The 25491-nt window shown below is 38.1% G+C and overlaps 2 protein-coding genes across 2 annotated transcripts in view; both read right to left on the bottom strand.

The window, feature by feature from the left end:
* LOC135085687 (inactive ubiquitin carboxyl-terminal hydrolase MINDY-4B) overlaps positions 1-24696 on the bottom strand; it is a 45771-nt gene extending 21075 nt beyond the window's left edge. Inside the window, exons 1-10 of the mRNA XM_063980498.1 lie at positions 24624-24696; positions 18646-18734; positions 16923-17152; positions 12714-12903; positions 12603-12657; positions 12047-12491; positions 11846-11981; positions 11422-11487; positions 11037-11107; positions 8851-8998 (exon numbers count right to left, since the gene is read on the bottom strand). Coding sequence (XP_063836568.1) covers positions 8851-8998; positions 11037-11107; positions 11422-11487; positions 11846-11981; positions 12047-12491; positions 12603-12657; positions 12714-12903; positions 16923-17152; positions 18646-18734; positions 24624-24666 — 1473 coding nt within the window. The 5' untranslated portion in view covers positions 24667-24696. The remainder of the gene's footprint in view (positions 1-8850; positions 8999-11036; positions 11108-11421; positions 11488-11845; positions 11982-12046; positions 12492-12602; positions 12658-12713; positions 12904-16922; positions 17153-18645; positions 18735-24623) is intronic.
* Positions 1568-3094, bottom strand: LOC135087119 (uncharacterized). The gene is made up of 4 exons (XM_063981958.1): positions 2657-3094; positions 2417-2569; positions 2193-2291; positions 1568-1979 (listed from the first exon to the last, which is right to left on the bottom strand). Coding segments are annotated over exons 1-4 (648 nt in total). The 5' UTR covers positions 2659-3094; the 3' UTR covers positions 1568-1585.
* Positions 24697-25491: the final 795 nt, after the last annotated feature.

Genomic DNA, 25491 nt, shown 5'->3' with positions numbered 1-25491 from the left:
AATAACAATATTTTGTTTTTTGAAACATTTCCACTTCGTAATTTGTTAATTTTTTCATGGGGATTGGATTTTTGTAAAGTTGTAATATTCTTGATACATCTCTCTTAATATTTTTTATAAAAACTTCAACACAATCTTCACCGCGGTAAGATACGTAACGGTTTAATAAACTATTATAAGAGCAGACAACGTAATAAGCAAAAGCAGCTGGTATGTGTTTTTGAAACGTTTCGGTACAATTTGAACTCGGACCATCCGGACTGGTTTGCAAAAGGGATTCGAAATCCGCGTATATTACAAACGGCATATCCTGCATTTTTTCAAAATTCTTAAATTCAATAAGTGTACCACGCTTCGGCAAAATAGTGGTGACACCACCACACACATGAGAATTTAATTTATGTTCATTCTCAAAAAATATCATACAATCGTCACAAAAATATATTTTGCCGTGATGCTTAGTTATTTGCGATCTCATTAAACGAGTAAGATTTTTTATTAAACAATAATGAGAACAATTTCCTCTTTCTATGTACAATAAGTTTATATGGTTTCTTTTTTTATTCTGGGTTCGATATAACGGACCAACAATATTTGTTTTATTTTTGAGCCCATAAACATTAACGCTTATACTAGGATTATTTTTTTCAAACGTTTTTATATCGGAAAACCTCACGGGAAACGACATATTATTTACATTCACTACGTTTTTAAAATGAGGATAAGAAGAAGTTCGATGCGCATTGTTTTTAGCTGGGAACAACGCAGCTATGACGCTCCACAAGAAACAAAACTCGTCTCTATTTTGAATGTTAATGCACGCACGTTTAAGCTTTATAGCTTTTGGCAAGTCAATAAATTTAGATGCTCGGAGAGGATTATACTTATTGATATTAACTTCCAAGTGACAATTACGTAAAAATAACCAGCCGCTGTCCCGTTCTTCAAATTCGTCAATTTTAGTTGAAATGATGTCAACTATTTCAGAAAAAATGTCTTGAAAATTAAAATTCCTGTGAATGATAATGTTTTCCGTAGCGAAAGACTTTATTTCAGTCTTGTCCGAATCATTGGTTCTCAAATGGAATTCAGCAAACAATTCAAAGTTCACCTTAATGGTGTCGAAAGTTAACTGGCGCGCGCGGAGCAGCTGCAGGACGCGCGCGCGCAGCCCGTGCAGGAACTCGGCCGGCGGCTGCGCGGCGCGCTCGGGCTCGTCCGCGCCGTAGCGCAATCGGTACGATGCGATTCGACTACGGAAAGCACTGGCTACTTTTTCTATACCATCACATACTTCAACGGCTGAGTTATTTTTATGAATCGTACTTCTAAGATGAGCTGAGAAAGCTTTACTTTTGACGGAAATATCACAAACCGAACAGTATATAGATCTGTTCGACATTTTTAATATTTAATTTTATGTTACAAATACAAAAATTACTTAAGGAAAGGGTTGTTATAAATAAAATCAAATAGATTGAGCACTCAGTACGTTATAAAGTTAATCAAGTATTTATTATTTCAATAACTTACAACTAAGACACAAATTATAATAAAAACTAAAACTACTCGTACCTAAATCTACCTACTTCCTATTGGGGAAAAATGTACCTTCCTCAACGAATTCTGCGCGCGCTCTCTTAATAAACTGGCGCAAGAGATTCACTTCCTCAGCGTCAGAATCCGTCTGGTACTTGAGCGCCAAGACCGATTTCTCCCAGCGATCCTTGGGCGCCACCGAGCGGATGTCCTTGGCGTTGTAGAGCCGCAGCTCCACGAACAGGTCGCCGGGCAGGCTGGCGGTGCTGCGCAGGTTGCCGTCCGCCACGCGGCGCGTGAGCACGGACTGCAGGCGGCCGGGCGCGGCGCGCGCTCTGCTGGCCTCGACGTCTTCCTCGTCGTCCAGCTCCAGCTCCCAACCGTCAGCCCGAGCTCGTTTGCGCTTCAACGCTGCAGGTCTCTTCGTCTCTTTGCCGACTCTGAAAAGATCAATCATCGATAAATAAATGATAGGTACAACTAACATCTTATAAATTAATTAATATGACGTTTATAATATCTTTACTATCAAACAAAAGAAGATGAATTTAAAGATGGGAGCAAAATTATCATCCATAAGAGATTTCTAATAAACTTAACTAGTTACCAGAACCAATATGTGTAACTCTGTTAAGTATTGCATAATAACTTACCGCTTATGAACTTGTTCGTCTTCCGAATCGAAGAGATCTTTTTCAAGGCCTGCAGCAGACTTGCGCTTAGACGGTGGGGGCTTCTTTAGTGTCTTTGTACTGAAATTATAACAAAAATATCTGTTTAATCACAAAGTAATTTTAAATAAACATACAGTAATCATTGGTGATAATACGCGAACTCAAGTTATACGACAGTCAAGCCTAAAATTACTTAAACTCACCGTTTGCTAGCATGCTCGTCCTCAGAATCGTAAAACACCGCCTTGCTCGCCTTCCGAGGTCGCTGAATGGGGCGCTCGTCGTCCTCCAAGTCCTCCCGCTTGCGGGCAGCTCGAGGCTTGGCTTCAATCTTGTTGTAATACTCAATGTCCGACCTAAAGATGATTTAATAAACATAACACACTAAATTAGCACTCACACAATAAACACAATCAAAGTGAATCAGTAAAAAACTTACGAACATGATTTTTGCAGGGAATCCTCTCGTTGAAGCACAATCACAATACTTTGCAGGTTCTTGATGAACACGGTATAATAACACTGATTTAATTCTTTTTAATGAACTCGGGGTCTCGATTTATACCAAAATTTTGCAAATTCAGACAAAGAAATCGTAAACATTTTTGTCGTAAAAGTTAAAAACTTTTAGATAAACTTCAATGCAAAACTGTGAAAATTAACATTGCGAAAAAGGTTTACAAGCACTGCCTAAAAATGTTCCTTATGATCAGCAAATATAAAATTTTACCAATATTTTAACGAAAAACAAAAGTTTCAATTTACAGCAAAGGTAAGCATGTGTGATCAAAGGTTAGTTTAGGTACAGTTAGCGTTAATATTTTATTAATAACAACATTTAAGAGTTACTTAATACATAAAAAATGTAGGTAGGTATCTCGTCTTTGAATGTCAATTGTATTTGACAATCTTGCAAACAAATAATACTTAAGCTAATATTAACACCTAACTTTTGATCGTTAACCTATTTTTGATTGCAAACTGTAGTAACGTGGAGATTACGGTTTCTGTTTTAGTTGCTTTATAACTTGCTTTCTTAAACTTTTGAAGAACATTTGCGTTAGTATTAGGTCAGGTTATGTTTTTAATGTAAACGTAAAAATTTTACACATGTCGTTGCAGGTGACTGTACTTTAAGTTCAAAACTGTGTTGTTAGTTAAAAATATACGTGAATTGTCATTTTTTCATAATTAGAGTATTAGGGTTCCTTGTTGAACACATAAAATTCAAACAGTATCCCGCCCGTCAGTCATTATAATTCCATTTACAATTGATATCTTGTAATAAGTTTGTTTAGATTTTGTTGTTTACATTTTAATGACTACATAAAGAATATAACTCAACATAAATACTTTTAATGTTTTAATATCACCTACAACCAGTGCTCACACACCAGAGGGTTATAAAACTAATGAAATCAAATTATTTTAAATAAAAATTAAATTGTCATAATATGAAATTCGTTTAGTTCTAAAGAGGAAAACAACATGTGCCTGTGGAATATCTAACAACAGCGTTTATCAAAATGCTTTATTTTATTTGTGTAATATTCTACAGAACCTTTTCTAAAGTAACATTTCATAATTATTCATTATTTATAGCATTTTCCCACGGCTTCGCCCGTGTGAAATTTAACTTGTCACAGATCTTTATAAATTATAGCTTATAATGTTATTCTGATGTACCTATAAACAATAATACCTACTGTAAAGTTTCCTCAAAATCCGTTTAGAAGTTTTTGTGTGAAAGAGTAAAACCATCCACACATCCACACAAACATTCGCATTTATAATATTAGTAGCATTATTTCATACAAGCAACAGCTACCTATAATATCATGTTGCAGTATCCGTCGGGCTGACGCTAATACCAGGGAACCAAGTGCTGACAAATCAAAAATGAATCAATTCTATCGTTCATTTGTGTTGCACCAGTGTTATAGTGATCGCCATGGGTTTCGCACTGTCTTGCGAGGTTTCTTTTCTAGGTACTAATTATTTCGAAACAAGTAGGACGCATAGCACAATGTGTTTAGTATTTGAAACTAAGTTCAGATTATGTTGATACGACCAATCGGGCCTGAACGAGCCACTCCATAGCGAAAGGTTCCGGTTCAGGGTGCCGACATTTTCTGGCAAAAGTGAGAAGAACGACATGTGCTTGTCCGAACGAAGTATGAAATAAAAGTACGACGAATCGCGCTAGAATAAACCTTCAGCAATAAACAGGCTAAGCGGTTCCCATCGAGCGTGATCTAAACAGTGAAGTGCAGTTTTGTGAATATTTTGTGTTGTGTTGTGGATACTGAAGCATAGCTGATTACTGGTGAGTTTTCTGATTATTACAATAAATCGTTTGGTATGTATTGGGCATGACTAATTCACTTTTTTCGAATGAGCGATCGAAGAGAGCGAATGGTGAAGAAAAAAGTGAATTAGAATGCCCAATACATACCTACTGACGTCATAGGTCTATTCACGTTAAAGTTATCTATATGAATAAGAGTGTGATGTTTACGTTGGCAAACTGAGCAACGATTTTGAGATCTGCAATCTTTGATGTTATGAAAGCCTAAACAATTGAGACAAAAGTTACATTTAGTAACTAAAGAGTGGCGAGTTGGCGCATTTTTCGAGAGAAAATAACTGCATTTGAACAGGGCATGTTCAGGTTCCGTCTTACAAAGTTGACAATTCTTGCGTACAGAGGATGGAGTGTATGAGCCTTGCGAATTCGGTTGAGATTGGAAGTAATGTTGATTGGGTTTTACTCCAGAAGCTGTATTAGAAACAAACGACCATGGACCTATAAAAAAAGTCGGACGGATTCTCATCAACAAAATACTGTGACATTAGGATACACCAGCTTGCCTGTACGTACAGGCCGGCACGCACACATTCACACCCTGACGCACCACTTCGAGTGCAAACTTCACACAGTTGACACATTTAAGCAGCGAAAAAACAACACGAATACGACATGTCTTGTGTGATGAAATTGTGTAAAAACCGTTCTGTTCAAACAAACAAAAATTAAGGAATCACATTTCACAGGCAAAATAATAATCCAATCACTTATTTCCCGACATTAAAATATTGAAATTAATTGAAATCAAACGTCATTCACTCGAAAAAATAATACGTCAAAGACCAGTGTTCTCAGTTATTTACGTGGGAAAATTACCCGAAATATGGGAAATTTATAATAATTTTAGGACTTTTTAGTTATTTATTACGCATACTATGGAAATAAAATAATTTATCATAATAATTGTGTTTTAATGGGATATATTTTCATAGGCAAATTTGATCCTTCCCAAAAATGTGGAACTGCAAAATTCAAATTTTCTTACATTGATTGCAAGTCAGTGTCAGGTTGTATGTTAAAAAAAATCTATCAGAGATAATAATAATATATTGATGATGCATAAGATTATGATTATAATGTACACAAGATTCGTAATTTGTAACTGCGTGAATCATTTTTGATCAACATTATGTACATACCCTGACACACTGACTTGCAAACAATGTAAGAAAATTTGAACATTGAAAATTTCGCGCCTACCTCAACGCATTCACCTTTCATCCTTTTAAAATGGCACGGAATAATTCTGTCTACATTTCCAAGTAACATCTGCCGATCTATGTTTTTCTTAAAATAAATGGGTAAAATGTTTTGGCTAACATGGCATCCCTAAATTCACTCACACAATAGACAAACGCCAAAATTTTGCGTCACAGTTTTGTTGTAGCGCGAGTTCCGTCCGCCTTTTTTTATAGGTCCATGCAAACGACTGTGTCGGTTTCGAGTTTTTAGACTGCGATGCGAAATTCGTTTTATTATCAACGTACAGCTTATTCTGCGTAAAAGATGAGCGTAAAGAATGGATCTTATTCTGTTCTTTTATAAAAGTCTTGAGATCATTAAACGTAGGCATTTTTACGTGCTTAATGGATTGTTCAAATAAATTTAGAGTGTCTTTGTCTAATTTACTGAGAGCAATATGAGTCAAAATGAAATCGGAAAGGTCATCAATCTGTAAACGTCGTAAGGCAGCTTCAGCTGAGCAATACTGTTCCAAAAATTCATCTAAAGATTGCGATTTGAAGTTTATTAATTGTTCCAAATACATAGAGGCTTGTACTCTTATGTCTTGGTATTTTTCTAATAGGTTGTTCCAAATTATGTAATAGTTCTCACCAGTCGGTGGAATACCCGAGCAAATTGTAAGTGCTTTTCCGGAAAGTTTTCCTATAAGGTATTGAGCCTTTTCACCTGGAGACAAACCAGTGTTCTCATGAATAAGCGTTTTAAAATTTTGGTAGAAAACGGGCCACTTGGAAGGGGCTCCGTCGAAAGAGACTAGTTCTAAAGGCGGTAATTTTTTTACGAAATCCTGTTTGCGACGCTCTGTGTTGGCCTTTAGTTGTGCGATGGAGCTTTGCACCGAAAGGATGTTACAGTACAAATCGTCAAACGAGTTGAGTGCGGCAAATGTAGGTTTGAGTTCCTCATCATTTTTCATATAACACAAATTAAGTTCGTCAATAGTATCAAGAAAATCCGATCTTGTTTTTTCAATCGAATGCATGCGAGACATGAAAATTTGTTCAATCTGAGGGTCGGAGACCTTTAGGCTGAGGTCGTATAGTTCCTGAACCCTCTGAAAAAGCGCTTCTTTTTTAGCTTCAAGCAAATTAATTTTGCGTTTTACTCCCTCCATTGTATTGTAGGTGAGCAAACACACGCACGAGAGCTAGCGTTAAAAAATGAGTTGAGTTGAGCGTATTTATTTATAATCCAGTAGGAAAATAAAATGCGTAGGTAGCCTATGTAAGCGAATTTGTTCGTTCGTTCGTTCGTTTCAGCCGAAAGACGTCCACTGCTGGACAAAGGCCTCCCCCAAGGATTTCCACAAAGACCGGTCCTGCGCCGCTCGCATCCAGGCACCTCCCGCGACCCTCACCAGTTCGTCGGTCCACCTAGTGGGAGGCCTGCCCACGCTACGTCTTCCAGCTCGTGGTCGCCACTCAAGAACTTTCCTGCCCCAGCGGCCATCAGCTCTTCGAGCTATGTGCCCCGCCCACTGCCACTTGATTTTAGCGATTCTGCGGGCTATGTCAGTCACTCTGGTTCTCCTACGGATCTCCTCATTTCTGATTCGATCACGCAGGGAAACTCCGAGCATAGCACGCTCCATCGCTCTTTGGGTGACCTTGAGCCTTCTTATGAGGCCCATAGTAAGCGACGTGGTCGCTTACTAAGCGAATTTGTAATTGAATTGAAATAAAATTTTAAAAGATTGAATTTAAAAAATATACGTGTTTACAAACAACGAGTTGACGTTTGAGTGAATAGCAATTTCTAGAATGTGCCAAATGTCAAACGAATCGAACTTTCCAGAAAGAATGTGTCACGAGCGAATTTTCTAGAATTTTCTAGAGGGTTGTCAAAATGACGGATGCGTGAAAATGTGTAGTTGTGATTTTATGTAAGTGTAAAGGATAGGAAATGAACCATGCGGCTCGGTAGGACCAGAAAGGAGTTGTAGGAGATTGGGATAGGAACGGGATGGGATACCTTCGATTGAGCAGACTCCACAGGACGGTCCAAGCTTGGTTCTTCTTTCACTTTCACAAACACTTGAATTTTTATTGAGATGAGTTTAGCGCGCGATTTGGGTTTATTTGAATTGGTTTATTTTGGATACTTATTTAGTATTAACGCCCAGATAGGTAGGCGAAGCGGCGCGTTGCGATGCGAGAGCGAGACTGAAGGTGGGAGGGAGAGGATAGGAAAAAGGACTGTCAGAATGAGTGATAGAATAGTGTGACATGAGTTCGAAATGTATGAGGTTTTAATGCTGGCGCGTACAGTTGGTTTATAAAATAAATTGCTTCATAATTGCGTAGCTCTACAATACTCTACATTGATAGCTTAATTAATTTCAGTTTCATGAATGTACACATACATAACTGCCGTTATAATACGAATGACGACAGTTTTATGAGCTTATGATCGATGTACATGGATTGTCAATTTGGTACAGCCACAGTTTTCAGTACTACAACTCCTGCATAACCAAGATTTACAGTTTGACCGTCAAATAGCCTAACCACTTAACCAGTGAAGGTTAAGTAATTCAAAGAGGCTGATTGATCTTGGAATTAGCAAGGAATTTAATCTAAATAATGGTTTGGTGGTTACGAAAAAACGACATACGAACTCCAGTTCGACTAACTCTAACGACGTCTACTAACTTTGATTATGAGGAACAAAATATTGTGTAAATTAAACAAATTATTTTGTATTAAGCAAATCTGTTTTGTCGCCTCGTAAGACACTTATTTGTGTAATCAGTAACCAAACATTTTTTAGTATAGAAGGGTAAAGCGGAAAACAGATGAGATGACGGAGTAGATACACCTTTAGAGATCATTTATAGTTCTTGCAACTCACAAAGGCGAGTGAGCTTTACTTGTGTGTGTACGACTACGTGTACATGCACATAGCGATATTGTCATGTCTTTCAAAACTTTAAAAGAACTCGGCTTCGTGAATTGAAACAACTTTTATATTTATTGATATTTAAGTAAAAGAAATTATGTTTTTAAAACTTCTAAAATAACTTACGTAATGATCCTCATCGCCCACGTACAAAACTCCATTGTGCAAGTAGGGGGTCGCTCTGCCGGTTAGCAGCAGAGTGACGACGTTCAGAGACCCCTCTACTTGGGCAGACACCAGGTGGCTCAGCTTGCCGTCCAGGTCTTTCTTGATGCTGGTAAAAAAACACACAGGTAAAATAAAGCTAGAATTTTTTTTCTTATACTAGCTTCCAGCCCGCGGCTTCGCCCGCGGGAAATTTTTATCTATCACAGAAAACCTTTATCGCGCGCGTCCCTGTTTCAAAAACCGGGATAAAAACTATCCTATGTCCTTTTCCGGGACTCAAACCATCTCTATGCTAAAATTCATCAAACGCCAGCCAATCATTAGTTCAGTGGTTTAGGCGTAAAAGCGACACAGATAGACAGAGTTACTTTCGCATTTATAATATTAGTAGGGATTACCAAGAAGAGACAATGGAAACGCCGAACTCTACCTACCTTATTTCTTGAAGCGTTTTGTTTTATATTTGTACCCTTACAGATTCAGTCTGAATAGTGCTAGAATCCAAATTCTGAGGATATGATGTTATTAGAGTAGATACTTACTAAACATGCCAAATTTCTTTATAGCTACTTTATTTGTCAGTATTTTTTTTTGCATTTAAAACTCTAACTCATCAGGGAAATTGAACATTCGACTTTCACTTATGCGTAAAAATAAAAAAATGGATTTCAACCTTTTACCTACCAAATAATATTTCATTCAAAATTACTCGTACAATAATTAGATTAACCTTTTCCCTTTTACAACCGAGTAGCCTATCTCCAGTTATAAATTTATTTCTAAAATACCAAACTCGAAATTGTTATCTAATCAGCTGTTTTAATAAGGGAAGTTATTATAATAAATTCCTAACAAAATTCAACGATCAAAGTTCAGAGGTCACGTACAAAAGATTCGTACAACAAGAGTTATTACAGAAGGAAAAGTAAAATAATAATATAATAGAGTTAGTAGGCTCACTTACTTTACATTTCTTTTCAAAATAAAAAATCAAAATAAAATCAAAAATATTTTATTCAATTTTGACCACTGGTGGCACTTATGAATGTCAAACAGTAAAAAAAGGTAGCCCTTAAGGGGCACTTTACATGTGTCCTTATCTTTTGGGCCCTACCAGTTCTTATCTTTTGTTTTGTAAGTTACTTTATTGTAATTAGAAAGTTACCTGCTAGCATTATAAATTGACAACGGATAAACGACGGATTAGCAAGTTGAAGTGACAATGGGCATTGAGCAGAGCACATAGCACGGTAAACTGACCGCCGATGGGGCATTAAGGTTCTGGAGTGGAGGCCACGTACTGGAAAACGCAGCGAGAGACGTTTACCCACAATGAAGACCGATGACCTTATAAATGTAGCAGGAAGGCCGCTACCAACCAGTCATTATGGAAATCATTGGGGGAGGCCTATCTTCAGCAGTGGATGTGCTGTGGCTGAAATGATAATGATGATGATGAAACAGTTGGGACAATATATCAGCTGGTGACACACAACCGGGACTATTCCTCCCACACCTCCCACTCCTGACATTCCCTCTCGTTCCCACCGCTGCAACTCCTGTGTAGCCAGGATCTACAGTTTGACCGCCATAAAAATCAATGAAGGTCAAGTTTGCCCCGGGGGAAAGTTAAACTGTCATTGGACCCGCAACGAAATTAATCAGAAGATCATAGGAATTCGAAATTAAGGTTCCTAAAATAACAAATGACGGAAGAACCGTCAGTCATCTTTACCCGCATCTTGTTTACTACATGAAATACCTATCATTTACATGATATTTTTTTACACTCATTCCACTTTAATTTATAGTCTACTAAATAGACAACAAAAATGCTTGTCAAAGATACTGAGTCTTGCTCTATTGTACTCGTATCTATAGTTACTTAATTACTTTGTTATCCAAAAGGTATTTATTTTTATTTTATACGACTTCATGACTTTCATGAACATTGTTATAATAATTTACTCTTTCGTTTGTTGCCGGTGTAAATGACAAATTAATTTCACGATAACGGAATACACGCTTGATTACATTCCTTTTGCTGTTCAAAGTACAAAATTAGATTCGGTGAACTAGTTGTTAATCACTCTTGAATAATTATTTTCCTAAAGTTAATAACGTTGTACGTTTTATGTACTTACTTCTCAATGCCTCTAGAAAGAATAACGGAGTAAAGAAGAAGCAGCGCTCCTGATCCTTCTTCGGTTTGGAACTGAAATATTATAAAAAGTAAATGAAAATAATCTATTCCAGATCATAAACATAGACGCTTTGTTGTTATTGCTTTATTAAACCCTTTAAAGTTCACAAACAACTGATTTTTTTTTGTTATAGTGATAGTTGAGGGAGTTGTCCAAGATGTAGGTACTTAGTACAAAACAACATTCTAGTAGCTAAATGATTTCAAGAAGTAATGTTTGCTTTATTCATCTTGCTAATTTTTACTCTATAATGTGTTTTAAATAATAGAAAAAGTTTCACGCAATTTACTCCGGAATGTTAATGAAATTATTATCTTTAACTTACCAGATACAGGTACCGCTTGATAAATATTTGAAGGTCCTCCAAGTTCTTCAGCTCGAACAAGTGCAGCTTGGAAAATAATTAAAAGTGTTGGATTGACCTAAAAATAAATAGCCTTAATGAACTTTAATGTAACATTAGAGTTTTATACTCGCTGTTAATTGTATGCAATGATTTAAAATATAGACTATCTGGTGAAGAAGATATTGATATTCACCAGATGATTGAAATTTAAACAGACTATATTCGTAAACCTTATTGGTTCTTCTAATTTTTCAATGATTTTCAATATATACTTAAGCAAAACATTGCAAGCGTCAGACGGATGACCTCGCTGCAGGCCCGCCACACAGCTTCCTCTTGACGCTTATTTGAAGGGTGGAGTATGAAGTATACACCCAGAGTGGAATACGACAGTATTAGCTACCTTCTCAGTGATCCCATCCTGGTAATACTGCGAGCTGTGCTGCACATAAATGGTCTCGCTGGGCAGGGTGACGATGGCCTTCGGTTCGGTGCCCGCTTGGGGGTTGAATCCGCCTGCACAGCGCCAGATGACCTCGCTGCAGGCCCTCCACAAGGCTTACTCTTGACGCTCCCAACGTCGACTCACCCGGTGGGCTAGTACCGCGCCGAGGGCGGGACAGTGGTGCCAGGTAGAAGCCTCAGGTCAGTCCGTCGCCAAAGCAACGTCTCAACCACCGACTGGCAGTAGCCAGCCGAGAAGCACGGGCCATGAGCACCAACTCGACGCCCGAACCGGCTCGAGAGTCGACGCACAAAGATAGATCTTGACGCTCCTCTAAAGGGCGGAGTATGAAGTTTAAATCCAGAGTGGAATAAGACAGGATTAGCTACCTTCTCAGTGATCCCATCCTGGTAATACTGCGAGCTGTGCTGCACATAAACGGTCTCGCTGGGCAGCGTGACGATGGCCTTCGGTTCGGTGCCCGCTTGAGGGTTGAAGCCGCCTGCACAGCGCCAGATGACCTCGCTGCAAGCCCTCCACACGACGACTCCCTCTTGACGCTCCCAACGTCGACTCACCCGGTGGGCTAGTACCGCGCCGAGGGCTGGACAGTGGTGCCAGGTAAAAGCCTAAGGTCAGTCCGTCGCTAAAGCAACGTCTCAACCACCGACTGTCAGTAGCCAGGCGAGAAGAAGCACGGGCCATGAGCACCAACTCGACGCCCGAACCGGCTCAAGAGTCGACGCACAAGGATATATCTCGACGCTCTTCTAAAGGGTGCAGTATGAAGTATAAACCCAGAGTGGAAAAGGACAGTATCAGCTACCTTCTCAGTGATCCCATCCTGGTAATACTGCGAGCTGTGCTGCACGTAAATGGTCTCGCTGGGCAGAGTGACGATGGCCTTGGGTTCGGTGCCCGCTTGAGGGTTGAAGCCACCTGCGCAACGCCAGATGACCTCGCTACAGGCCCTCCACACGGATTCCTCTTGACGCTCCTCGGAGGGGCGGAGGTAACTTGGAGGAAAATAAGGAGATCAGTCAAATAAAGTAATTTAAAAATTCAACACAGTCATACTGAAACATTTTCAAAGCTTTTGCCCATGGCTTCACTCATGGGAATTTCAGTCCTAATAGGCTCAGTGATTTAAACACAAAAAGATAGTGTTAAATATTTAGAGGGTTGGTAGTTCGATTCCTTTCAACCGCTGGACTTTTGTGATACTCTCTTGCAAGAATTAATAAATTATTACCTAAGCTGCAAGGGTTAAGCATTTGCTTACTAAAAATTACCGATAAAAAAGTAAGTAAAAAATATTTGACAAAATATAAATACTCAAATCCATGATATTTCTCTTGTAAATAAACACAAACATTTACGTGCATTCACATTTTACAGCATTGATAGAAAAATTCTGAATTCGAATTCCCAAAAACAAATGACAAACCGCTTCGAACAAACGGTCGCCGAACTATCGCGTAAGACCGAACATGTCGTTCGCATAAAATACAGCCCGATTGCACTGGTCATAATTTAAATAAACACGGGGGAATGGTTAGACCATAAAGTGGCCCGTTTTAAGTAAAATATCGTCGGATGGTGCATGGTTCAGATTTATGCTGAGGCACGCCGGCGTGAGAGTTATGATCGGCATTTTGAGGCGGTAGTGTGCCTGCGCTTCTGGGGCTGTATGTTGGGGCACGATAAAAAAATGATGCGAGCTAGGCTTTTATCGTAAAGCTGTCCACATGTGTTGGAAAAATGCTTTAAAACAGAAAGCTTACAAGTTGCCTTTATATGCAGGGTAGCAGAATTAGATTCCTGAACAATATTCTGGAAGTAAAATAGGCTAATAATATACTAAATTCTGTCAGAAGGTAATGCTAAGACGCGTGTTTGGGAATTCACCGTTATCTTTAGATTTTATTGATGAAACTGTATACTTTGCACTGGCAGTAGTACTCGTAGTCGAGAAAATTATAGAAAAAGCTCTCAAAATGTTATGTAATTTTTTTACTATTAGTCTAGGCGCAGACCATCGATTTTTCGTCGGCCGATAGTTGGGCCCGATTCTAATTTGTATACAGAATCGGCCGATAACAAATCGGTGTAATGTGCGCACTTCCATACATGTCCATACTGATCAACTGCCTGATTAAACTATCGGCCCACGAAAAATCGATGGTCTGCGCCTAGGCTTATTCGTAAATCATCTCGGTTCAATAATAAAACTCCAGTGTTAAAACAACTAAGGAATGTAATTCTCGTTACTCTTAATAGGCTCACTATACACTTTAGCATAGTTCGGAACTTGCATCATTTGTTATAGCCAGAGGTATGAGTCTGAAAGCGAACGCTTGTAATTTTTATACTGACTGAACTCCATCAGGCGTAACACGTTGACATTCAGCTCGGCCTTAAACTATACGAAATAAGAGCTATTTTGGAAATAAAACAGAAGGCTTGACCTGCACAACAATATTGCCTTTGCAAATATTGTCGTTGTGAAACTAATTTAGCTACAAATGGATTTGAAACGTGATTCAAATGGTTCGGAATAGTTTGTGGTGATGATTCGTTTGTTTTATTTGTCGGCTTTTGTTTACATTACTTATTTGTCATGTTGAATTTAATTTATTTGCCTTTGACGACAAGTGAGGAGTGTCTATTCAAAAGGGGATATTTACATTTTTATTATTTATTAAACTGAGTATGCAGTCTTGTTCTTAGTGCTGAATACTCACTTTCGTCACTTGAATCTTAATCAAAACGGGATATTCTCCCAAGTAAAGCAGCTTCAAATATGAGTGTTCATTTCAGAACAGGATATTTACACTTACAAAATTAAAAAAATAATAGTTATTTTTCATTTCATAACAAGAGAGGATATTTACAATACAAATATTTACACTATACCAATTAGCCGTTTCAAAACGGGATATTTACTTTTACATAGTGTTTTATTTCCTTTAACTTTATGCTTTAGGATTTATTTTTAGACATTTTACTCTGTAGAACGGAACGCAAAATTAACGTAAAACGGAATCTATGTTGTGTGATTGTCTGACACTAGAGCCCCGATTACGGTAATTTTTAACGTTTCCAATCCAGACGCGTTTCTGATTTTGCGATACGATTGGTCAAAACAGCTGACGTACGCTGTTGAACGACCAATCGTATCGCAGAATCGAGAAGCGTGTCTGGATTGTAGACGTTAAAAGTTACCGTAATCGGGGCTCTGATATTAGACAAATCAGAGTCCCGATTACGGTAACTTTTAACGTCTACAATCCAGACACGCTTCTCGATTCTGCGATACGATTGGTCGTTCAACAGCGTACGTCAGCTGTTTTGACCAATCGTATCGCAGAATCAGAAACGCGTCTGTATTGTAGACGTTAAAAGTTACCGTAATCGGGGCTCAGGATTTGAATGTCTAATAATTAAAAATATATAATTCTGTTTAGTAGCGTCTTTAATTTTGGTCATTATTATTATTTAAAAAAAAGAATAATCTGTGTTTTATTATCATTTAAAATTTTGAGATGTACAATACAAAAGAGGATATTTACAAAATAGTAGGCTCAACTAAAGGGGATATTTACAGTAAGTACAGAACAAAGGGGGATATTATAAAAGATCCGTGTCAAAAGAGGATATTATGATTTTTCTGAACTCTGTAACTTTAAATTAACAAGTCATATTTTTTGGCAAAAAGTGTAGTTAGAACACTGTAATGAAATAGTTTCATAACAGAAATAATGCTTTTCGGTAGGTCTGCAAATATTTCCCATATAAGTTTTTCCCATTTTGTGAAAAATAAGATAGAATGTAGGTATCCCCTTTTGAAAAGACACTCCTCAAGTACAGTCGGGTTTTGTTGTTGAATTTTCCAATTTTATTTTATTCGAGCATCAGAAACAGTTGCATTCATTGTGGGAATCAGCAGTCCTAGTTTTTATTGCTCTTAAACGCTTCAAAGGATGAGTGAAATACAATTGAAAATAACAACATTTTTGTTTTGTTTAGTAATTTTTACAATATTTCAGCACGGGGGGTGGTAAGCATTACACGTCACAAGTACCTAAACTATTTTGAGAATGTCTCAAAGTCCGCATTGTTGTGATACTTGAAAAATGTAAGTGCCAGTGGTTGATCTGGAGATCTAAAATAGTGAGATTTTCACCAGATCGTCGATCCTTTGAGTGAGAGGTCTACCTGATAGTGATTTAGTAGTAGTGATAATGGTTTTAGGTGATTAAATAAATAAAAAAAATCTCACGTCTCCGGCGGCAAGGAGTTCTTAGCGCCCTTCGTCTGGGGCCGCGAATCGAACAGCAGCCACTTCATGATGTGCACTTGCTTGATTATGGGCGTCTGCATTCCAAGTGCTTACCGTGACCTTCACCAGATCGTCGGTCTACTGAGTGGGAGGTCTGCCTGCTACACTATGTCTTCCGGTCTGTGGTGAGTAGTAGTGAGAAACCCAGCGTTGCCAGTTTTTTTTTTCGCCAAGTCGGGACTTTGGTACTTTTTGAGTGAAAATAGCGGGATTCTTCCGTCAGAAGCGGAACATAGTAAAAAATCGTATATAATCAAAGATTTTCAAATATTTATCTTTTTATTTGACTTAAAATTACGTTTACGTGACAATAGATAGCAAAAGTAGCCATAGAAAATGTATTTTAACAAAATAATATTTTAAATCAGATTTACTCTATCGTTAAATTCGTCTTTCGAATAAAAAAAGAAAAAAAAAAGAAAAATCGAAATTAAAAAGTTTTATTCTTTAGAATATATTATGGCGTTTCAAACAATAGTCTGGTGAAGTGAGTGTCTCTCTCCGAAAAGTGGGACCGAGCCTCATGAAAACCTCATGGTGTGGGGCGTACCCAGGTACTTACCGCAACATTCACCAGACCGTCGGTTCACTGAGTAGGAGGTCTGCCTACACTATGTTATCCAGTTCGTAGTCTCGTGTTTTGGCGGTAGTGATGGTGATCGTAAGTGATTAAATGATTTTAAAAAATCTCACGTCTCCGGCGGCAAGGAGTTCTTAGCGCCCTTCGTCTGGGGCCGCGAATCGAACAGCAGCCACTTGATGATGTGTGCTTGCAGAGCCGATAGAAGTGATCTTGCTCCATTACGTGGCGCGGCTAGACCGTAAGCCAGCGGCTGTTCTGGAGACCTCATGGTTAGAGGTGTCCTCATCCATTCCCCTCGGGGAGGGCAGGCTGCAGTGCCGAAGGAGATGAGGCGAAGTTCCTAGGAAGAATAAAAAAAATTATACAATAGGTGGCTAACAATAATGACAGAGGGTTCGTTTTTTTAAATAGGTACTAAGGCTGAGTTGCACACCACCAAACTTTGTCCGTAACTATTATAACGTTAACCGGTGCTTTTTGTATGGAGTTTGACAGATTTTTGACGTTTGTCAAAGTTAAAGTAAGCTGTGGGTCTAGTCAAAATGCCATCGCAAACCAATATGAAGTTTTCACTAATGTCAGTCGCCGCGTCACCAGGAATTCGATTCGATCGGAAAATGGCAGCCAAAATGCACATTGAACCACCAACGACGCGGCGATATAAAAGTTCATTCAAAATCGAATAAAAGTTAAAAAATGTCTATGACTTTGCGATTGTTTTTACTTTTTTTAGCTTTTTTTTTTAATTTGTTTCTTCCTTCTTTCTGCTCTCTGTTTACGTCTATGCTTCGCCGTCAAACTAACTGTCAAAACGACATCGCGATACGGATTTGTCAAAACAGCCTTAGGGTGGGTTGCACCATCTTAGTTTAACTTTGACAAACGTCTTAAATCTGTCAAACTCCATACAAAAAACACCGGTTAACGTCATAGTTACGGTCAAAGTTAGGTGGTGCAACTCACCCTATTGGTTTTCGATCGAATCGAAGCTTATCACCGGGGTTTTAGTAATCGCAATGAAAATGGCGGGTGTTGCGATTCGATTCGATTTTGATTGAGTCTTAAATGCATGTTGGCTAAGCCTTTGTATGGGAAATTTCAATCCAGTCTTTCGATTATCGATAGGTAGGGCTTTGCGATTCGATTTTTTGCCGTTTGACTAAGCCTTTTTTGTTATCGACCTCTTTTGCGATTTGTTTATTTGTTTGCGACTGGTTTGCGATGGGTTTGCGATTTTAAAGTGCGTTTTGACTAGACCCGCTGGTGCAGCCCAGCCTAAGAATGCTTAATTTAATTTTCAAATTTTAGGCCCAGAACAGACGGTGAAACGCAACTGCAACGAAACTGCAACTGCTAGTTACTTTTGAGTTGCATCTAAGTTTCTTCCATAGCGTCCGTTGAGAGACCACACATGACGCGACCAGTTTGAAACTTTCAGTTTTAGTTTCATTCGTCAGAAGCATCAGTAAGTTGCAGTTTCGTTGCAGTTGCGTTTCACCGTCTGTATTGGGCCTTAGTGTGAATTTGACTTCAGTAAATTTTCACTGAAACAAAATGTGCGTGCAGTCTATCAGACGATGCATTTTTGTTGCAATATTGCTCTTAACACAACTACATAAGATACCTTAGTGTTGACGTGCCAACATCTGTACTGTATGTACTAAATTAGTAAATACCTACTCAAAAGTATCCAATCTAAGTTGATTTATGTTGAACTGAGTTAAAAAAAAAAAAATTCACTGAAAATCACCTACATAATTAACACTAAAATTGGCTAATTTATAGGATAATAATAACTCGTACGTAGACTATTTATTATGTACAAGAACTTACGATCGCCTCCTCTTCAGTGATCGGCGTTCCTCCGACGACCGCCGGTTTCACACCCGCCAGCAACTTGCTCCGGGCGTAGAGGACTCGTTCTGAAAAGATAGGAGAAACTTAGGTCAATCTTTGTGTATGGTTCATTATAACTTACATTAAATCATAGTTATCCATCTAATAAACTAGTTTTGTAGAAATCATTATTCGTGAATAAAGTTGCATCTTGATTTAATTAATAAAAATCAACGCACGATATTACCTATGTTTTACTAAAACGTTCTTCTGTTCTTGGTTAAGTAAACAGTGGCTCGATGTTACGAGTAAAATCATTAAGTATTTACACGTGTGTATGTACCCCGAAGCACACACGGAGTATCGTATCTATTAATACTCTTTAATATTATGGTAAAATTGTGAATTTATTGCATTCTTATTATTTACAAATGGAGACGTGAAAATTATTGTATTGTGTGAAAATTTGAGGGCGGAGAGCGGTAGCGAAAACAAAAGAGTAACGATATTGGTCGTCGAGAAAAAGAACGTGGTTTCTTGGTGGCCAGTGTTGTGCGGCCAGGGAGGTGGCCGTGTGCAGCCGCAACAAATCTTTTAGTAGTAGAAAAAAAAACACGTTTTTGAAAACAGGTTTTGAATGTAATGCACATTGCACACGTCAACAAAAGAGTTTTAGCTCTTCCAGCCCCGCGAATGGAGACAATAGAAATCAATTGTTACGCGGTCTTAAGCAACGCTTGGGGTTTAATGGGCTAAAAATGTTTTAGCTAAATCATGACTAACATTAAAGTTAAAGCATGTACCTATAGTATAGGTTTAACACTTAATTCAGTCAGTGCCTGAAGTCAAATTCAATCTTTTTTTATTTGTTTATACTATTTAAATAGTACGTCAAACGTCAACGAGATTTAAAATATAATATGCTTCAGATTTGAATGCTCTATCACATAATAATTATGTCAATGTCACACCTCCCGTGCCCGCCCCATACCTCAAGCACTAAGTTAAGCATAAGCCTATAATAAGCCGATTTTTCCGAGATAAACTTGCAACAGTATTTTTAACCAACTTCAACAAAATAGGAGGTTCTCAATTCGGTTGGTATTTTTTTTTTCTATGTATGTTACACCGATCCGATTACGCCGAGATTTCTGATCCGATACTTATTCGACGCGAAATGCACAAACTTTTTCACCACCAATTTTTCACTGTCACTTATCAAGGCAACCAACTCTGGTTCTAATACAATTTCCCGATAACAACGAGCGTACAAGCACATGCAGGTCCTCCAAATCTGTCGCCCTCAGCTACCGTATTGTGGAGCTACAATGGCGTCCAATTTGCCTCGAAAACCTACGAGTTTGCATTACGATCATAATAAGTAGAATTGTATGTGAGAACAAGGAATATTTTTGTGTTGGAAATAACAAAACAATACTTCTTTCAATAAAACGCTTAATGTGGAAATTGTACCTACTGATTAAATATTATTTTTAATGGTCTAAAACAAACTACTCTGGCTAAACAGGCCCTGGATGCAGGCCGCCACCAACCGGCCATTGTGGAAATCATTGGGGGAGGCCTATGTTCAGCAGTGGACGTCCTGTGGCTGAAATGATGGTGATGATGATGATGATGAAAACAGACTAAGCTCAACCGTAAGTTGGAAGATTGATGATCTGAGATCTGGTCTGATCTTAATGAATGAGTACCAAATCTATCTTGTTCTACAGCTAGGTCTATTCTAGGTGCTACCAGTGCTACTCTTGATATCGGTTCCGTAGTATACCTAATTTACTTTAAATACATGTAAGTTGCAAAATCGTACAAATGTGTAATATTTCGTAAATAGTAGGTGGACCGACGATCTGGTAAAGGTCGCGGGAAGAGCCTGGATGCGGGCAGCGCAGGACCGTTCATTGTGGAAAACCTTGGGGGAGGCATTTGTCCAGCAGTGGACGTCATTTGGCTGAAACGAGGTATTGCTAACAGTTATTAAATGCAATTTTTCAAACCATAAAACTCCTCTTGCGACGTACCCAGCACACTTTTCCGCAACATCACTTCGAACTTTTACTAATAATAAATATTATAAGCACTTTTTAAAAAATCTTGGCACTTTTAAGTAAAATATGACGAGTTTCTAAAGAATTCTAAGAAAAATTCCGTAACCCGAAAGTAAAGTTCAGTCACTCCAGATAGTGTGGAAGAGTTTTTAAACTTCTCAAGTAATACACTTTTAATGACTTCGACAAAGTTGGTAACTAAGCCATTTTGTATCTCGAAAGTATTAGAGGAAAATAATGATCCTTTCAAGAATATTTTGAGGTTTACTTTCACTGTTATTAAAGTCTTACGTTGGTAAATCTATACTAATATTATAAAGCTGAAGAGTTTGTTTGCTTAAACGCGCTAATCTTAGGAACTTCTGGTCCAATTTGAAAAAATATTTTTGTGTTGGATAGCTCATTTATCGAGGAAAGCTTTAAGCTATATAACATTACCCTACAGGCAATAGGGGCGGAGTAATAAAGAAAAATGTGGCAAAAACGGAAAAGAGTATTCAAACTATTTTCACGCGTACGAAGTCGCGGGCACAGCTAGTCATTTATAAAACCTAGTCATTAAATTCGCTCTCTAAAACTTCTTTAATCGTGTTTACAAAATGTTTTCTAACTCAATGACCCTTTAAAGTTGTTAGTTGTTGCTACGGTATTCAAAGTTGCATTTCAAGAGTCGTAACTTAAAAATTCACAACGAGTACGAAACGCCAAGCCGGATGCGAACTTAAGGCAGTTTTCAGTTGAAACAAAACGGCTTCCCACTACTGCGTCGACGTGTGAAATGTGCGCTGCATCACAATTAGGGTTTGGGGAACTATCGATAGTTTAAGTACATCGATAGTTGACCTCGTAAAATATTAAGGCTGGGTTGCACCATCTTACGAGAGAGTGAGCCCACCGTAGGATGGACTTTGGTCCAACACCGCGGTGGGCAACCCTCCAGTTGGGTTCGCCACTGATCGGGCGCCTTATGCGCTCGATACGGCCCGATCGCGAACGTCGATCTGCGACAGACGCGGATGAGCCTGGGCTTCGCTTCGCGAAGCCCACACTCGGCCTCGTCGGCACGCGCACTGACGATCGCCAAACGGCTAGAGTACCTTCTGTACTCGCCACTCTGCCCGGTGAAGTTGGAAAAGCTCTTCAAGCTACCAGCGCGCGTCCCTTCAAAAAAAAAAAAAAAGGATGGGTAGCTTGGGGTCATTGGACAAAATTCTACGTGCTTACAGACCGGGCTTTAGTGTATCTATAAACTATCGATACTAAACTAAACGTTTGCCTTTACTATCGAAAGTCTATCGATAAGCAACACCAATCACAACTATTCGTGACTTCGCATCGTCTATCGAGTGTGAAGCGATCACGGAACCGCCCGAAATCACTTTAGTTTAGTCGCATTCCAATCACTGAATCGATCTGCGAGCATTTTTCTTATCTTATCTTTCTTGGAAGGTTTGATCTAAACTACCGATGGATTGTTGGAAGTAACGCCACATTCACACTAAGTATCGACTATTGACACTTTTGACCCATTTCCATTCTGAAGCTATATTAATTACAATAGTAGATAGGTACTCAATAAACGTTTTTTAATGCTGAATCGCGACTCCACGTGGATTAAGTTTGGCGAAGGGACGTAAAAATAAAAAACTGGACAGAGGAAAATATTACTAAAATCTAATTTTACAGTGAATTAAAAACTCACTCAGATTTTAGAGCTAGAATGAAGTGATGAAAAAACATAACCCTTCTTCTTCTTCTTCTGGTAGTCGGGTAAAAAATGTGTCACGGAATTATTGGTTAATGTTGCCAACAACCCAATTAGATAAAGATTTAACTTCGAAATATACTTATGCACAGAAAAAGAAATTAAAGCATTAAAGTCCTGTTTGACATAAACACGATTTTGATAAAGCTTTATAAGCACCACAACATGATCCTTCTAAATACGTGTTTGTAGTGTGAATCAGATTTAACGCCAATCCACATTGCACATGTATAAGTACATAGGGTTTGCATTCGATTCCCCGCGTGTGCCACTGCTAGACTAAGAGCTGGTGAACGCCAGACCTACGTCATTTTATAAAAGCTGAAAGTTTGTTAGCGTATGCTCCCAATATAGGATATAATGTTGGTGAATTATGAAGTTTGGGTCATGGTGGCTTTGGGAGCTACCCTAAAAAAACTGTCTGGCTTTATGTATAATATTTGGACAATAATTAGAAGTATTTACCCCAACAGCCGTTTTTTAGGGTAGCTCCCAAAGCCACCATGACCCAAACTTCATAATTCACCAACAATAAATCCTATATTGGGAGCATACGCTGACAAACTTTCAGCTTTTATAAAATGACATAGGTCTGGCGTTCACTCGCTCTTAGTCTATGAGTTTAAACGCTTCTTTGATAAAGCGGTCTCACGTGCGTTGGTTTACTATTAGGTATGTGGAATATAGACTTCCATTATTAATGATGATTTATTCTACACAATGATGACTTTATTCCACAAAAATATTATGACGATGTTTAAAATGTTATTTGATTCAATCAAAAATTAAAATCACTTTTTTGTGGAAAAATAAATCTTAATTTTGTTTATAAATAACAATAATTCACAAACGCACACATTTAAAATAACAAAAACTAATTTCAGATTAAGACATTTCTGTTATGGGACTAGGTAAAACACAAAGGCTTACTCATTCTTCCTAAACCAGTAACTTATAGAAAAGTAGGCAAGTCTTTCACCGTGTTTTAACGAAAAGACTGAACCAAACCACATCAATCCTTCCAACACTAGCACATAACAGAAACAAACACTAAACACAAACTACCAAGTATAGGCTTCTATTAACTTATTACTTTTAAACATAACTGCTAGCTTAATCCTTCGAAGAAAGCCAGTCCACAGTACAACGCCTTCCCACTGCCGAGGTGAAGTGTGGAGTGTGCACTGCTATATTTATTCGTGACTATGGTCTATTGAAGTGAATTCAATGCGTTTGAACACTGACGGAAATCCACTTTAGTATTATGGTTGATTGAATGGCATAGTTACAGGTTACGACGTTTTGTCACCTTGGAAAAGCTCAAGAAAGAAAATTGAGATGTAAATATAAGCTTTGATGACGTGTAATATTTGGTTTTGATCTGTTTAGAATTCATGCCGTTTCTTTCATCCTGGTTATTATTGGCATAGCTCAATACCCGAATCTTTTGAGAGTTTTAAGTGGCTTATTGAAAAAAGGCACGTAACGGCTTGCCGAAATTTTCAGTTTCTTGAGCAGTGAGTTCGCTGTAGACAATGGTGATAGGCAAACATAAGAGTACCTGCTTACCAAATATTTTATGAAGCCATAAATCGTAAATTGGTAATTAAAATAAACAAATGGTATTTTTGTCACAATGACCATGCAATCTATGATGAAGAACTTGCCCAAAAAATACCATTGAAAGCAGACAAGGAATACTCTAACGTTGCCCATAAAAGATGTGATGTGCATTATGTACTAGGTAAAATGTATTCATTCGAATATGGAAAATTTATGCCTGTAATGTAATTCTTAATTACAATCAAATAAAATTAATTAACATGTAACGCCTTTAGCGAAGTTGTTTTCTCCCAGCTCAATTCAATCATACTCCTATCACACCTCAAAAATAATACAACACTTACGATTAATTTAGCTTGATCAATTTTAACAGAAGCGCTCACCGCAAACTCTTCAGCTGGACAGATCTCTTCGTGATATAAATCGTCATAACCTTTCATATTCACACAACTTTTCATATAAACACACGCGCCAAACTTCGACATTTTGGGAACTTAAGTAATACCTACTTGGAACCACGACAAGAAACTTATTTGATAACTTACAAAATATTATACTAAGTATTTTTTGACCATACATACCTTCTACATGGGCTGGAGGCCCATTTCGCACTAGACGGTTCATATCTAAAAACTTTTTAACACTTTGAATACCACTATAATTTAGTAAATTAACTTCTGAATCTACCAGACTTTGTACCAGTTACGAATAGAAAAACAAAGCAATTTAATACTATTTTCAGTATTCAGTTGAAAATTGAAGCGACAATAACTGCATCAACGTCAACCAATCTAATTCCGCTAAATCGAATATCACTGCAAATGTCCATCAAGCCTGCAATCAAATTCGCCACTTTATTTTCAGTTGGAAACTTCGAAAGTGAACCCTATAGCTGGTACGATAAGGTGTAAGAATGTGCACGGATGGTGGTCTTGACACCACACGTCAAACCCCCAAGGTGGTTGTTTGAAAATGCTTGTTGCAAGTTGCAACTATGCATAGATGTAGACATGCAGTTGCCATGTTGATGTGTAACGTGCACGTGTTAAATAAAACCTACGGCGGAGACGGCTGTACTGGCTCGGGTGATTCTGGCAGCAAATCAAGGTCTTTGCCAATCTTCATTCGAATTCGAATTTTAAACGAACCGATGTTCAATTGTTTTAGGCATACAAGCTCAAAAACAAATAAGCTGTTTTACCGAATAGTTTTTATGGTGTGCCAAGTAAACAGTTCTTACTTAACACAGCAGGTGGGTTAATTGATCGAAATTAAGAAACAGAACTACCTGCGTTAAAAGCCATTCGTAGAGGCATTGGATTGGTAAAATGTTCACCACATATTAACAGAAGAAGAAGGAAAATTAATTTCAATAATTTAATTGCCTATCGTATTATAATGAGTCTTGACATGTTATTTATTTACTGAGGACGAGCAGTTTTATCTAAA

Source organism: Ostrinia nubilalis, chromosome 2, assembly GCF_963855985.1.
Source record: "Ostrinia nubilalis chromosome 2, ilOstNubi1.1, whole genome shotgun sequence".
NCBI classification, from domain to species: domain Eukaryota; kingdom Metazoa; phylum Arthropoda; class Insecta; order Lepidoptera; family Crambidae; genus Ostrinia; species Ostrinia nubilalis.
Note: the sequence above shows the minus strand (reverse complement) of the source record. Positions and strands in the feature narration are given on the sequence as shown.

Excerpts from the sequence above, each read along its gene's own strand:
- LOC135087119 (XM_063981958.1), bottom strand. Across the intron at positions 2,292-2,416 it reads GACGAGCATGCTAGCAAACG|TACAAAGACACTAAAGAAGC; the intron begins GTGAGTTTAAGT and ends TTATAATTTCAG. Across the intron at positions 1,980-2,192 it reads GACGAACAAGTTCATAAGCG|AGTCGGCAAAGAGACGAAGA; the intron begins GTAAGTTATTAT and ends TGATCTTTTCAG.